We start from the raw sequence: 14,193 nt of genomic DNA on the forward strand, positions 1-14,193 counted from the left end.
AGAGAAAACTAGTTTATTAGGGAAGTAAAGAAACAAAAGAATGGCTACTCCATAGGCAGAGCAGCCTCGAGATCTGCTGGATGACCATTTTTATGGTTGTTTATTGATTATATGCTAAACAAGGGATGGATTATTCATGAGATTTCCAGGAAAGGGACAGCAAGTTCTCAGAACTTAGAGTCCCTCTTCCTTTTAGACCACATATGGTAACCTCTAGACATTGCCATGGCATATGTGAACTGTCATGGCACTGGCAGGAGTGTCTTTTAGCATGCTAATGCGTTATAATTAGGGTGTAACGAGCAGCAAGGATGACCACAGGTCACTTTTATTGGCATCTTGATTTTGATAGGTTTCAGCTGGCTTCTTTACTACATTTTTGTTTTACGAGTGGGATCTTTGTGACCCGTATCTTGTGTCAACCTCCTGTCTCACCCTGTGAATAAGAATGCCTGACCTCCTGGGAATGCAGTGCAGAAGGTCTCAACCTCATTTTACTTTGGCTGTGACTCAAGATGGAGTCACTCTGATTCAAACGCCTCTGACACTGCTGTTGGATAAAGTAGTCTATAGATGTCCATTATATACAATTGATTGAAGGTACTGTTGAAGTCAACTAAGTCTTTACTGGTTTTCTGCCTATCGGATCTGTTCATTTTTGATAGAGAGGTGTTGAGGTCTCCAAATATGATACTGGATTCCTTTGTTTCTCCTTGAAGTTCTATCAGTATTTGCCTTACATATTTTGATGCTCTGTTGTTAGATAAATACACGTAAAGATTTGTTACATCCTCTTGGAGTGTCCCTTTATTATGTAATGCCCCTCATTAGCCCTGACAACTTTCCTTAATCTGAATTCTGCTATATTTGAAATTAATATAGCTACTCCTGCTGTCTTTTGATTAGTATAATCATAGTATATATTTCGCTATCCCTTTTAATCTATGTGTGTCTTCATATATAACGTAGGTTTTTGTAGACAACATGTAATTGGGTCTAGGCTTTTTGATACATTCTGGCAATTTCTACCTTTTAATTGATGCATTTAGATTATAGATATTCAAGTAATAATTGAGATATCTGCATTAATTTCTATCATATTTCTTACTGTTTTCTATTTTTTAATCTTGTTCTTTGTTCCTTTTTTGCCTTCCTCACTTCCTGCCATTTGTGGTTTAATTGAGAATTCTATATGATTGCATTTTCTGTCATTTCGTAGCATGTTGCTATGTCTAAATATTTGTGTCTTCTCAAAATTTGCATGTTGAAATCCTAACTCCCACAGTAGTGGTCTTAGAAGGTGGAGACTTTTAGAAGTGAATAGGTCATTGGGGCAGAGCCCTCATGAATGGGATTAGTGTTGAAGGAAATTAAAATATTTTCCTCAAAATATATTTATTTGACATATTTTGAAGTGGGTACTGCTTGGCCATCTCCACAAAAGTGGCTTTGCAAAGCTGTTGTAGTAAATGGGGAAAATTTGGATCTCTAGATAATCTCCATTAATGCAGCCATGCCCCTTTCTCTTTCTATGCTTTTCCCCAGATCCAGGAGAGATTGAGGGTCTGACACATTTAGAAGTCTGAAATGAAGCATGTATCATCTATTCTCTCTGAGGGAGGCTTCATGTACATACAAGGCCAGCTTTACCATCCAGACACTTCTCCCACCTTCCATAACCTATTTTAGTAAGCCATCATTCTTTCCGTAACCTCAAAATGGTATATAAATTTCTGTGACCCATTTGGAAATTGGGTCTTTATACAGAAGACTCCCACGTATGCACAGAAAATAAATTTGTATGTCTTTTCTCTATTAATCAACTGCCTCATGTCAGTGATTTCTAAGCAAGCGTTTAGGGAGCCAAGAGTCTATGGCTCCCACACCTCTCTATGGAAAAAGTGTTTTTTAAAATTTTCACTTTTTACAAAATTCTTTTTTTTTTAATCTTTCATTTTCTGTGATATGCCAAGGTGTTTTGTTTGTTGGGTTTTGTTTGCTTGTTTTAGTTTTTGTGACTTTCTGTTTTCTTGGGGGCATATATTCTACTTGGTGTTCTCTGTGCTCCCTAGACCTGTGATTTTGTATCTGACATTATTAGAGTGAAATTCTTAGTCACCATTGCTTCAAAAATTGCTTTTTTTCCTTTCTCCCTTTCTTCTCTTGCTGACATTTCCATTATGTGTATGTTATACCCTTGGTAGTTCTTCCATTGTTCTTGCATATTCTGTTCTGTTTTTTTCAGTGTGTTTTTCTCTGTTTTGTAAGATTCTATTTTTGTATCATCGAGCTCAGAAATTTTTTTCTCAACCATGCCCAGTCTATTAATAAGCCAATCAAAGTCATTCCTTATATCTGTTAAGGTGTTTTCAATCTCTAACCATTTTTTTGTTTTTGATTCTTAGAATGTCTATCTCTCTGCTTGCCTTATCCATCTTTTCTCACATGTTTGTTTATTTCTTCACTAAACCGCTTAACACATTAATCATAGGATTTTAAAATTCCTGGTCTCATAATTCCAGCATTCCTGCTATCTCTTACTCTTGTTCTGATGCTTATTCAGTCTCTTCAAACTATGTATTTTTGCCTTTTAGTATGCCTTGTAATTTTTTTTTGAAAGGCAGATGTGATGTACAGGGTAAAAGGGACTGCCACAAATAAGCCTCTAGTAATGTAATGGTAAGGTGCGAGGGTGAGGGAAAGAATGTTGTAGTCCTATGAGTAGGTCTCAGTCTTCTAATGAACTTATGCCCCTAGACTGTGAACTTCACCAGTGCTTCTCAGACTTTTTCCCTTCTTACATGGAATAGGATGGCTTAAGGGGCCTGGAGTTGGCTATTTTTCTCCCCTCCTAGACTCTTAGAAAGCCCCAGCAGATTAGGCTGTAGCTGCTGAGGGCAGAGAATTTTTTTTTTTTTTTTTTTGAGACGGAGTCTCACTCTGTCGTCCAGGCTGGAGTGCAGTGGTGCAATCTCAGCTCACTGCAAGCTCCGCCTCCTGGGTTCATGCCATTCTCCTGCCTCAGCCTCCTGAGTAGCTGGGACTACAGGCACCCGCCACCATGCCTGGCTAGTTTTTTTGTATTTTTTTTAGTAGAGACAGGGTTTCACCATGTTTGCCAGCTTGGTCTCGATCTCCTGACCTCGTGATCCACCCGCCTCGGCCTCCCAAAGTGCTGGGATTACAGGAGTGAGCCACCGCGTCTGGCCTGAGGTCAGAGCATTTTAAGAACAGAATGTTCTAATGTATCTCAAAATGGTGTGTTTTCCCCCCACAACTATCAGAAACATGAGGGGATTTTTTTTTCCAATATTCACTGTCAGGACCCAGTAGAACTCTCTGAGGCAAAATTAACACAAGTGTGCAGCACCCCCTATGATTGGCTCTTCCTGGAGTTTTAACTCACAGAATTGTCCACACTGAACTTGCAGCAATTACTCAATTATAGTTCATGTTTTCCTGCCCAGCACTGGTTCTTGGGGATGTTTGTACTCCAAGTTGTGATTATCTGTATCCACCTGTCTGTCTGATTAAGGGGAAGCCATTTGTCCTATGACCTCACTTCTCTGCCAGATCTAAGAATTAGTTGTTGATTTTTCAGTTTGTTCAGCTCTTTATTTGTTGTTAGGAGAGAGTGACATCTTCTAAGTTCCTTACATGCCCATCAGAAACCAAAGGTCAGGGTAGCTGGCCCATTTTTTAATTGGGTTACTTGTCTCTTTATTGAGGTGGAACTGTTCATGCTGGATTAGATGGTTTGCTCTAATTTCAGAAAGAAAATCATTCTACTCTGCAAGGCATGACATTTAATTATAACATTTAATTGATCTGAACATGATTAAGAAAGTGAATAATAAATGGTTCATTTGGGGTTATTTAAAATTTTAGACTCAGAGACTCAGGAATTTTAGGTGGATTGGGTTTTCTAAATTATTTTTATGGAAAACATTCTGATTTTATAAACCTTTTTTTTCTTATCCTAACTTTAAAATTTTAGATCATGCACTTTACCAGGAAAATAGTCTATCGATAGTCACAGCTGATATCAAACCTAGTCTTTCCTTCTTTATCTTTTTCAATATGACTTTGAGATGAAAAATTCACACTTCTGAAGTATCAAGAGAATTGCCAGACTACATAGGTCTGTGATTGTAATAAAAAAAGTGTGATCTCTTTGGGAGCAACTCTCCTGGGAGAGGTATAAATTTATTCTCTCTGAGCCATTGGGAGTTCTTTCTCTGGTTTACATACAGGCTACTGACACAAATTGAAAGGTGTCTAGTCCAGAGTTTTGCTTTAAATAAATAAATAACCTATCTTGGATTCTTGGCACAGTCAGCTCAAAAGAGCCTGCAAGGATGAATCTTGGCAAATAAATACCCTAAACTCACTGTCCTCTCTCCCTCAGATCTTGTAAGAGGATCCCAAGAAACTGGAAGAGTAGAAGGGAACTTTTCCCTTTGATCCATATAGGTCAGCTGCCCAAGGCAGAGGCAGTATGGCAGGTGCAGAATGGATCTGGAAGGCTGTGGCAGATTGTGTTTTCCAAAGATGGCTGCAGCAACATATCTTATCCAACATGCTCTTATTACAGCATGACTTTGACACTGCTCCCTGTCAAGTAGTGAAATCTATCCCTCTCCTCCTGAAACTTAGTATACTTTTGTAAATGTCTTGACCAATAAAAAACAATAGGAGTGATACAGTGTGATTCCTGAAGCTAGTTCCTAAAAATGCATGCACTTCTACCTTGTTCCACTAGCACAATTACTCTTGGTATCCAGCCACTATAGTATTAAGAACCTTATGCAGCTGTGGACAGGTCCTTCTCAATAGGAACAAAGGTCCCAGCCCACTGGTCCTGCGGAACTCCCAACAGCCAATGCCAGCTTGCTGGTCAAATAAACAAGCTTGCCAGTTTCCAATCAAGCCCCCCACCTAGTGAAGTGTCCAATGGAGATGAGTCCTCAATGATGCCTGTTCAACTTACACATTACTGAACAGAAAAAAAATGATCATTTTCTAATCCACTAAGGTTTGGGATAATTTGTTATATGGCAATAGTAATTGAAACTCAAAGTAAATTGAAACTCAAATGGCATTTGGCATAACATGATCAAGTTTCTATGAAACAATGGCTGTTTATTCCTTTATATCAGTGTGTTTCTTTTCTCTTATGTAACATTCATATCATTCTACAAGAGGCAGATCTACTCTCTATACTTGCAATATAAAGGTAAGACAAAAATAATGAGATTTGATCCACAAGTTAAACTGTTACTCAGAGTAAGCTCTTTTGACTTGAAATATTTTAATTCAATGCAAGAATTGTCACATCAATCAAGAGTAGTCCTAGAATGACTGAGGTTGATTAGCAGTAAATTTATGTATGTATCTATAGCAATTTATCACCATGTTGAATTACGTCAAGGACTATTGCTTTTAAAATTATGATGAGCACACCAAGGCAATGTCATGTCAAGGAAATGAGCCTTGTGCTTGACACATAGTACCTGTTTCACAAATACTAGTTTTCTTGCCCATCTCTCAAGGTGAAAATATGTATAAGAGTACTGCTTTCAGCTTATGAGTTCAGCAGTATACAGCCTACACAGCCTACCTAGATTATTAGAGTTAGGAGAAATCAGAGCAATTATCTGAAGCCTTTTATACCTTCAAGAAGAGTAAATATGAGGAATGCAATATCCCAGGAGGTTTAATAATTTTTTTACCCTAACTGCTCATTGGAATCACCTAGAGAGTCTCCTCTTTCTAGTCCATTTTAATTTCTAATTGTTCTGGATATGACCTAGGTGTTTCTGATATTTTCTTAAAAAGATTTCCCAGGTGAATTTACAGTACAGCCAGCACTGAGAACTAATGGGTTTAGCAAACTGGATAGCACAGTGTTTTTCAAAACACAGACTCTGTACTCAACAGGTAGCATTAAATAATATAATACAGAATGAGAGAGTCATTCTATTTTCAATTTTATTTCAATCATTTAGATTAAATCAAGGAGAATGGCCAGGGCGGGTGGATCACTTGAGGTCAGGAGTTCAAGACCAGCCTGGCCAATATGGTGAAACCCCATCTCTACTAAAAACACAAAAATTAGCTGGGCATGGTGGCACATGCCTATCATCCCAGCTACCCAGAAAGCTGAGGTGGGAGGATCACATGAACCCAGGAGATGGAGGTTGCAGGGTGCTAAGATCATGCCACTGCACTCCAGCCTGGGTGACAGAGTGAAACTCCATCTCAAAAATAAATAAATAAATAATAAATAATAAATAAATAAATGGTTAAACATGATATTAGGCCTGTCATTAGCTATTTTCTAATACTTGCTAATCTTTAATTAACAGAGCAAAAGTCTCCAGCTCAGGGACTTTGACACTGTCCAGCTTAGTGAGCATTTAAATTATTTTGGACAGTGTCTATTTATATGATTTTCTATTCATTATATTAATTTTTCTCGGTAACTATTATTTTGGTGAGCAGATTTCCATTTAGGATAAAAATATACATTTTATATGTCAATTCCCACATTAAGTTGAAGAAAGTTAATCAGTTTAAGAAAAATTAAGTAATAATAGAACATTTGGTACCAGGATATGGCAAAAACAATTGTGAAGATGTGACTCTAATGATTTAAGTGTAGAAAACACTGGGTTAAGATTGCTGGGACAGCAGACTAGGCATCCTGAGATCACCAATTCCTACTCCATCAAAATCAACACATCGCACTGGCCAGAAAAAAAAAAAATTCCCAAGTTGTTAATATGAACTTGATGTTGAAATTAAAAAGCAGATACCTTTGAGGCACCGCGGCACTTGACACAACCTAAAATATGCATGAAGTGCCTTCAGCCAAGTTTTTGTGATCTTTGATGTGTCACTCTTTTGAAACACTTATGATGGAACAAGCTGGGACTCAAAATCCTGTAATGGAGCAATTATTCCAGTTTATTGGTACCCAAGAAAGTCAAGCAAATTTTGATATTAACTGATTGCATCTTACCTGTCTTAAATATCACCTGTTCAGACAACCATGTGACAGTTGAAATTGTTAATCAGTCAGAAAAATTAAAACTGTTTACAATGTTAGGGCCTGTTTTCATGTTTCAGTGACTGCCAATTCTTTCTGCTTTTTGGATGAGCAGTGTATATTAGTAACAAAGGTGAACTTGATGCAGCCATTTGGCATTGGTGGGGGCAAGGTTTAATCTGTGTAGTCAAAAATGCAGAGGTGGGCCATGTCACCACCTATTCCTTCAGGGAGTCTTACAGAGGAAAACGCCAACCAGGTTCCAGAAGGAACTTACAGGTTCGACTGTTTTCAAGGCACCTGGAGATGATTTACATGTAATGTCAGGGTTTGGAAGGCAACCCAGTGAAGGAATGAATGATTAATATTGGAAGCACTGCAATAACAGGCTGTGTAAAGTGATAAAAAAAAGAGGACTGCTTACTCAACCTCGGTTCCAAATAGCCATCAAAATGTAATTTTTTTTTCTTAAACTGGAAAATTATGCTTCTTGGCAGCCCAGCGGCAGCATTTACATTGAGAGTGCTTACTAGCGAATTCGTTTTTTGCTTATAATTTATTATACTGAAAGTTCATACAACATTTGCAAAGTTCAAGAGGTTCCCCTAATTCCAAAGTTTATTTTAAACCTTGATTTTAGCATGTGGTAGATATCACAATGTATTTTCAGCCTACCTGTAATTAGTGATGATCTTTCTGCTTATTTATTTTTATCTGGTATGGGTTATCAAATCAGGTAGTGTTTTCTTTCTTTAGTGCAGAGTGGTTTTTAAATTACATCAAAAATTCCATTAGTGTCATCATCCAAGAAAATACAGGGGAAAAGTTAATCGGATCCTCTCCTATTTCATTTGATACACACTGGCTTTTCCCTTAGCATTTATTTCAAGGATGCTTTGGCTTACAAATCCATTTGCTGTTAATACTTGTAACATATTATAGAAATATGATTTGTTTTTTTCTAAGAGAAACCTGTATGATTAGATGGACAAATAATTGACTAATAAAGTAATTCTAGCTAAGTTTAGTAGATATTGTAAGAATACAAAAAAGAAAAAATATTACTGTCATTAAGATGTAAATATGAACTTGAAGTCAGCTACAGTGAACTTTTTATTTTCTGGGGACAGATTAACAATTTGTGGATTAACTCTACCCCTGACATCCCTATCCCCTGTCCACCCCATTCAGCTCTCCTTCTTGAGTTACTCAAATAAACCGTGTTCTTACCTACCTTAGGTCTTTGCACATGCCTAAGTACCCTAGTGTAGTTTTTTTTTTTTTTTTTTTTTTTTTTTACCCACTTTTCCTGGAAAACTTCTGCTCATATGTTAAATCTTAGCTCAATGAGCAGTTCACTGAAACCCCAAAAAGTTCTAGATTCCCCCAATGTACTTTGAGTTTACATTACATTATAATTTTACGTTGATTTGTGTAGTCGTTTCATTAATGCCTGTCTTCCAACTCTATGCCCTATGAACATAAGGACTGTTTCTTTTTTCTTGCCTTCAGTGTTGTATTCCCAGCAACTAAAGTAGAATAGTTACTTTATAAACAGTTTTTGAATGAATGATCTTATTTTTAATAGGTGGTGCTTTGAAAAAGGAACTCAATTTGTATGACTTAGAGGATCATATCCTGCTTCTTACACTCCTACGTAAGATACTGGAATAGACCTCTCTCACTTCCAAAAACTCCTTTCCTGAGTAAATTGTGGACAGCAGCATAGAAAAAAAGATGTGCTTTCTGGAAAACAGAACTACACTAGTGGGCTTTGAGGGGAAGTTTTGAGCAAAATAGAGATATGAGGAGAAGAAAATAAAGCTATGAATTTGCACCTTCTCAATTCTGGTCCTTTCTGCTTGAGGAGGTGGGGAAAAAGGAAGTTTCAGAAAATAATGCATACACAAACTAATTTAACAGATAAGCTATTTTTTATTCAAAGTATTATTAGTGTTTCTAAGAATTTATCCAAAGATGGTTAGTGTTGCGTTATTTGAATTATTTTATACTCTAAATAATGGCAAATATGTTTCTTATTATTTCTAAATATTAGATGCAAGTTTATTTGTAAATATGGTAAATAATCCATCTAGTACTATTTCATCCCATTTCAACTAATTTTACCGAGTTTTTTTTTTTTGGACATTTCTCGCTCACATCCTTTATCACATTTAATTCATGACTAACTATATTCTCTAACAGTGACAAATTGATGGGAGAAAGAATTAGTTTGACATAAGTGAAACTTCCTTTTGGAGTTTCTTTTACCTTTTTTTTTTCTTAAATGCCTGGGAATACTCAGTTGCATCTTGATAAGAAATGATAAGATATGCTAATAACATTTTAATTAAATTACTATTATTAAATGTTTAATTCCCATGAAAGAAGTTGGAGTTTAGAATTACAGTCATGTTACTTGACTTCTCCCATCTATGACCCTGTTGAAAGCTGAGCATTTAGGGGTATAGTTGTGCATAATCATAACTGCATTTTGGTAAGCATTGTATTCTACCAAGAAATGCACAAGTCATAAGAGGATAGCCCAATTCATTTTCACAAAATGAGCACATTCAGCTGACCAGCACTGAAAACAAGAAACAGAAGATGACCCGCATCCTAGAAGTCCTCATGGTGCTTCATCCCAAAACTACCATACCTCCAAAGGTAGCCACAATCTAGCCTTCTCATATGATCGGTCATGATCAAATACTCCTTTCCATCTGGTTTATATCCTTCATGCTTTTGAAACTCAACCATGTTGATCTGTGTAGTTGCAGTTCATTCATTTTCGTGGCCTAATAGTATTTTGTTAAATGATTATTCCACTACTTATTTGTCCATTTTACTGTTATAGGGTTGTTTCTATTTTTAGCTATTATGGATAATAACTATAAACATTCTTGTAAATGTCTTTCGGTAGACAGATGCATGCCATTCTGTAGGGTATATACTTAGGAATGGAATTGATAGGTCATAAATTATATGTATGTCCTATATACATACATATAGGACATACTTCGTAGATGCTTCTAAACAATTGTCCAGAGTAATTGTACCAATTTACACTCCTTTCAGCAATAAGAGTTCCAGTTCCACATCTTCAGCAGAACTTGGAAATGTCTGTCTCTCTCATTTTGCCATCGTCTACACATGGCATATGCCATGTGATTTTATTTAACCTTTGTGGATTACACTTTCTAAATTTGTAAACATAACTTGTTTCACATGTTTACACCACCTTTTTACCCTGACTTGAGTTTACATCCTAGAAAGCAAGGGCCATGTGTTAGACGCTTCTGTGTCCTTGAATGAATCTAACGTAGCAAGTAATGGATGTGCTTTTTTTAAGATAAATCTTGTCTCTATGTAGTGCTTCCTTAAAAGATCATAGAGTGGGAGAGAGATAGAATTAGAAGAGGAATAATACAAATATGTTTTATTAATGGAGACAAAAAATAATGAGAGGATCTCTCTTATACTCTGTCAAATTGTATTCTCCATTTATGTATTCATACACTCAACTCCATGTTGGGGCTGAAAAAAAATCATTTCCATTTCTACTTGTTTTAGTTAATTGCTTCCTTTTTCTACTGTGCAGTGTAAAAGGATAATTAAAAATTATATTTCCCCTGACTACATTTCTTTAGGAAGATGGCTTCATTTTTTATGATGCAGCTATTTCTCTTCACCTGTCAGTGCCAAGAGTGAACAGAAGTCAGAAGTCCACCACCAAACTTTTCCTTACTCCTTCAAGAAACAAAGCCAGCCATTGTGCCTAAAAGGTGTATCCAGATATGTGAGGACATAAAGTCCTGACACAATTCTCTTTTACCCAGATGCCTTCAAAATAAGCAAATAAAGGTTGGCAAGAATAACAGCCTTACCCCAATGCCTTAGATGGCATTTAATAGTAACAGTTCTTCACTGAAAATAAGAGATTTCCATAGAAATGATAATCAACCTCCTATGAGTATATGAAGCTCGTAAAACCTAAGAGTTTCTAAAGGTCAGCAAGCATGAAAGATTTTTGTCCTGGGGATACATTTCTAAATAACCCTAGGAGAAGGAGAGGGAGAGGGAAAGAAAAACGTTTTAACTTGATGAAAGTAAAACATGCAAGCTCAACAGTTTATGGATTATCATTTAATTACAACCATCAATCATTTCCCATCTGTCTTCTTCCAGTTCTCAAAAATTTCATCTAAAACTATACAATACAACTAACAGAGAACATGCAACCCATTAAGAATCCTAAAGATGGGAAGCAATATTTAAGAAATTACCCTATAGAAGATTTTAGGAAACTACCTAAAAATAGGATAGTAGAATTCATCTTACAATATATACTACAAAAATTCAAGACTAAAACTTTTAATTAATAAGATAAATGCTACTTATTGCTTCTTTCTCTTTACCAGTTCTGACATGAACTGATGATCATTTTCCAAGGGCTTTGGTGTCGAAATCATTTTATTACAAGTCATATTTTTACTAATGTGTGAAACTGGCTTGCAGTTAGTCATTTTATTAACACAATTTTATATTCTCTTAAAATGAGGTCCATTTAACATTGAGCTTTTAGAAATATAATTGCTTGGTTAACTAGCTCTTGGGGAATGCCAGCAAATGTCTTTAAGGACAGCTGTTATTATTATTTACTTTTTGGAGGCGGAGACAGAGTCTTGCTCTGTCACCCAGGCTGGAGTGCAGTGGTGTAATCTCGATCTCGGCTCACTGCAACCTCCACCTCCCAAGTTCAAGTGATTCTCGTGCCTCGGCCTCCCAAATAGGTGAGATTACAAGGATGTGCCACCACACCCAGCTAATTTTTGTATTTTTAGTAGAGATGGGGTTTCACCATATTGGCCAGGCTGGTCTCGAACTCCTGACCTCAAACGATCTACCCACCTCAGCCTCCCAAAATGCTGGGATTACAGACTTGAGCCACCGTGCCCAGCTAGCTGTTATTTTTAAGGTTTAAAATGTTTTAATTTCTTCTTATTGAGGGGTTCATGCTTTCATGCTGACTGTCCCTAACTTCTGCAGCCAAGGAATTAAACAGCTTTAGGCTTTTTAAGCTCCAACGTGTTCAGAAAAGTGTTCAACCGTGGTAATCTGCTTGTCGTGCTGCATTTATCTCCCACTAGATACCCATATGCGTCCCTCTTCTTCTCAGACAGATAATTGCAAAGGGGTTGGAACCAGAGAAAAGAGTTGAGCTGGTGCTGAGCAGTGGATATAAAAAGAAGTGTCACCCTGGTGGAAGTAAATAGACTCTGAGACTGTAATCTCTGCCCTTATTTATTTTTGAAACCATAAATGCCCAGGAGGAAGCTTGTTGTTTATTTGGCTACAGAAATCTTTGACTGCAGTCATGTATGGTTTTTAACTTGTTTTTATTTCCATACATTCCATTGTAGCAATCTACTCTCTTATACCACCTTGGTTTGCTCCCTAAATATAGTTTTCATTGCAATGTTGTTTTTGGCCATAGACTTCAAACTTCTTTGTGTTTTTTTTAAAAAATAACAGTGTATTCATTACCTGTTTTCCCAACAGAGTTCATCTGGTGATTTAATGATCAGAAACATTCAGCTGAAACACAGTGGGAAATATGTTTGTATGGTGCAAACGGGAGTAGACAGTGTTTCATCTGCTGCTGACCTCATAGTAAGAGGTAAAACATTTATGCCTCCTTGAGTTTGTAACTTCACAGCATAACAGCATTCCTTACTGGAGGAAAAAACCATGATGAGATAGTATGTGAGCATACAAGTTATAATATTGATTTCATCCCCCCTCATAGACAACAGAATATGACAATAGGGGTGAGTGCTAATTCAAAGAAATAAAAATCTCAACTCTGCCCTTCAAATAGCTCTCACTGTAATTGGCATTCCACAGCTGCTGCCAAGCTGATGTGTTTTTGAGCATGTCATTAATTCAGTGATTGTATTTAATTTGAGAGAGAATATTGTGCAGTGTGTTTGCTTCCAAAATAATCAGGATTTGGGAATAATCGTATGTAGGACAATTTTCTAAAAATAGAAAAAAAGTATCAGGATTATTCAGAATGACTGAGAAAATTTGCCAACCTGAGCTGCTGTCCAGGATACTGATTTGCTACTGGGCTGAAAAATGACCAGAGTATGTCATAAAATAAAACACATCTAGATATCAGATTGGGAACTACAGAGATACACCAGTGGATTAAAGGAAAAGGCATCACACACACCGGGAGCAAAGGACATTGAATTTAGAAAGGTACAGGAATCCTGCTGAACAGAGGCTTTTAAAAGTGAATATCATCTGCAATCAGAGAGTATTATGGTTTGGGAATTACTGCCTCACATCCAAATTTAAGAGCTAACAACAGAAATGCAGGGGGGAGAGTAGAGGGAAGTAGTTGTTCTATTACCAGGTAAATGGCCTTTTCCCTAAGTGCTTTTGAAATTGGGAAAAGTCAGAGATATTGAAGTGGTCATGTGACGTTCTCTTCTCTTTGATAGGAGAGGATGACATTTATGGAATTGCTACTCAATGTTTCCATTTTTGCCTTCCTTAGGTTCACCCGGACCACCAGAAAATGTGAAAGTAGATGAAATTACAGATACAACAGCCCAACTCTCTTGGAAAGAAGGTAAAGACAACCATAGCCCAGTTACATCCTATTCTATCCAGGCTCGGACGCCTTTCTCCGTGGGTTGGCAAACCGTCACAACAGGTAAAGGGGGAGAGGCAGATGTCATCTGCACACGTATAAATGGATTTCAAGTCAATGCTAAAGCAGGCAGACTCTTACCTCTGAAATATTCCTTTGTAGTGCCTGAGGTCATCGATGGGAAAACACACACAGCCACTGTAGTTGAGTTAAACCCATGGGTGGAATATGAATTTCGGGTTGTAGCCAGTAACAAAATTGGAGGTGGAGAACCCAGTTTGCCCTCAGAAAAAGTAAGAACTGAAGAGGCAGGTTAGTGTTTTTGTTTTCTGAGTAATGGATTAATAGATTTCTGTGTACTTCCGTTTCCCTTGGCCCTGAACTCCAGGCCAGCAGGGGGTCGGCCTCAATAATCCATTGTTGCGGTTATCTGACCTTTCTAATGGCAGAACTGGCCATATGGCATTTGTCAAAAGAA

At 37.1% G+C, this 14,193-nt stretch overlaps 1 protein-coding gene across 4 annotated transcripts in view; it reads left to right on the forward strand.

The window, feature by feature from the left end:
- Positions 1 to 14,193, forward strand: part of CNTN3 (contactin 3) — a 353,908-nt gene that overhangs the window by 301,182 nt on the left and 38,533 nt on the right. For 3 of the 4 annotated variants that reach the window (XM_024245434.3, XM_054551884.2, XM_054551885.2), the window contains 3 exons: positions 12,614 to 12,731; positions 13,620 to 13,778; positions 13,878 to 14,027. In XM_024245434.3, coding sequence (XP_024101202.3) covers positions 12,614 to 12,731; positions 13,620 to 13,778; positions 13,878 to 14,027 — 427 coding nt within the window. The remainder of the gene's footprint in view (positions 1 to 12,613; positions 12,732 to 13,619; positions 13,779 to 13,877; positions 14,028 to 14,193) is intronic. The other variant, XM_054551883.2, reaches the window with a different exon arrangement.

This window comes from Pongo abelii, chromosome 2, assembly GCF_028885655.2.
Source record: "Pongo abelii isolate AG06213 chromosome 2, NHGRI_mPonAbe1-v2.0_pri, whole genome shotgun sequence".
In the NCBI taxonomy this organism is placed as follows: Eukaryota; Metazoa; Chordata; class Mammalia; order Primates; family Hominidae; genus Pongo; species Pongo abelii.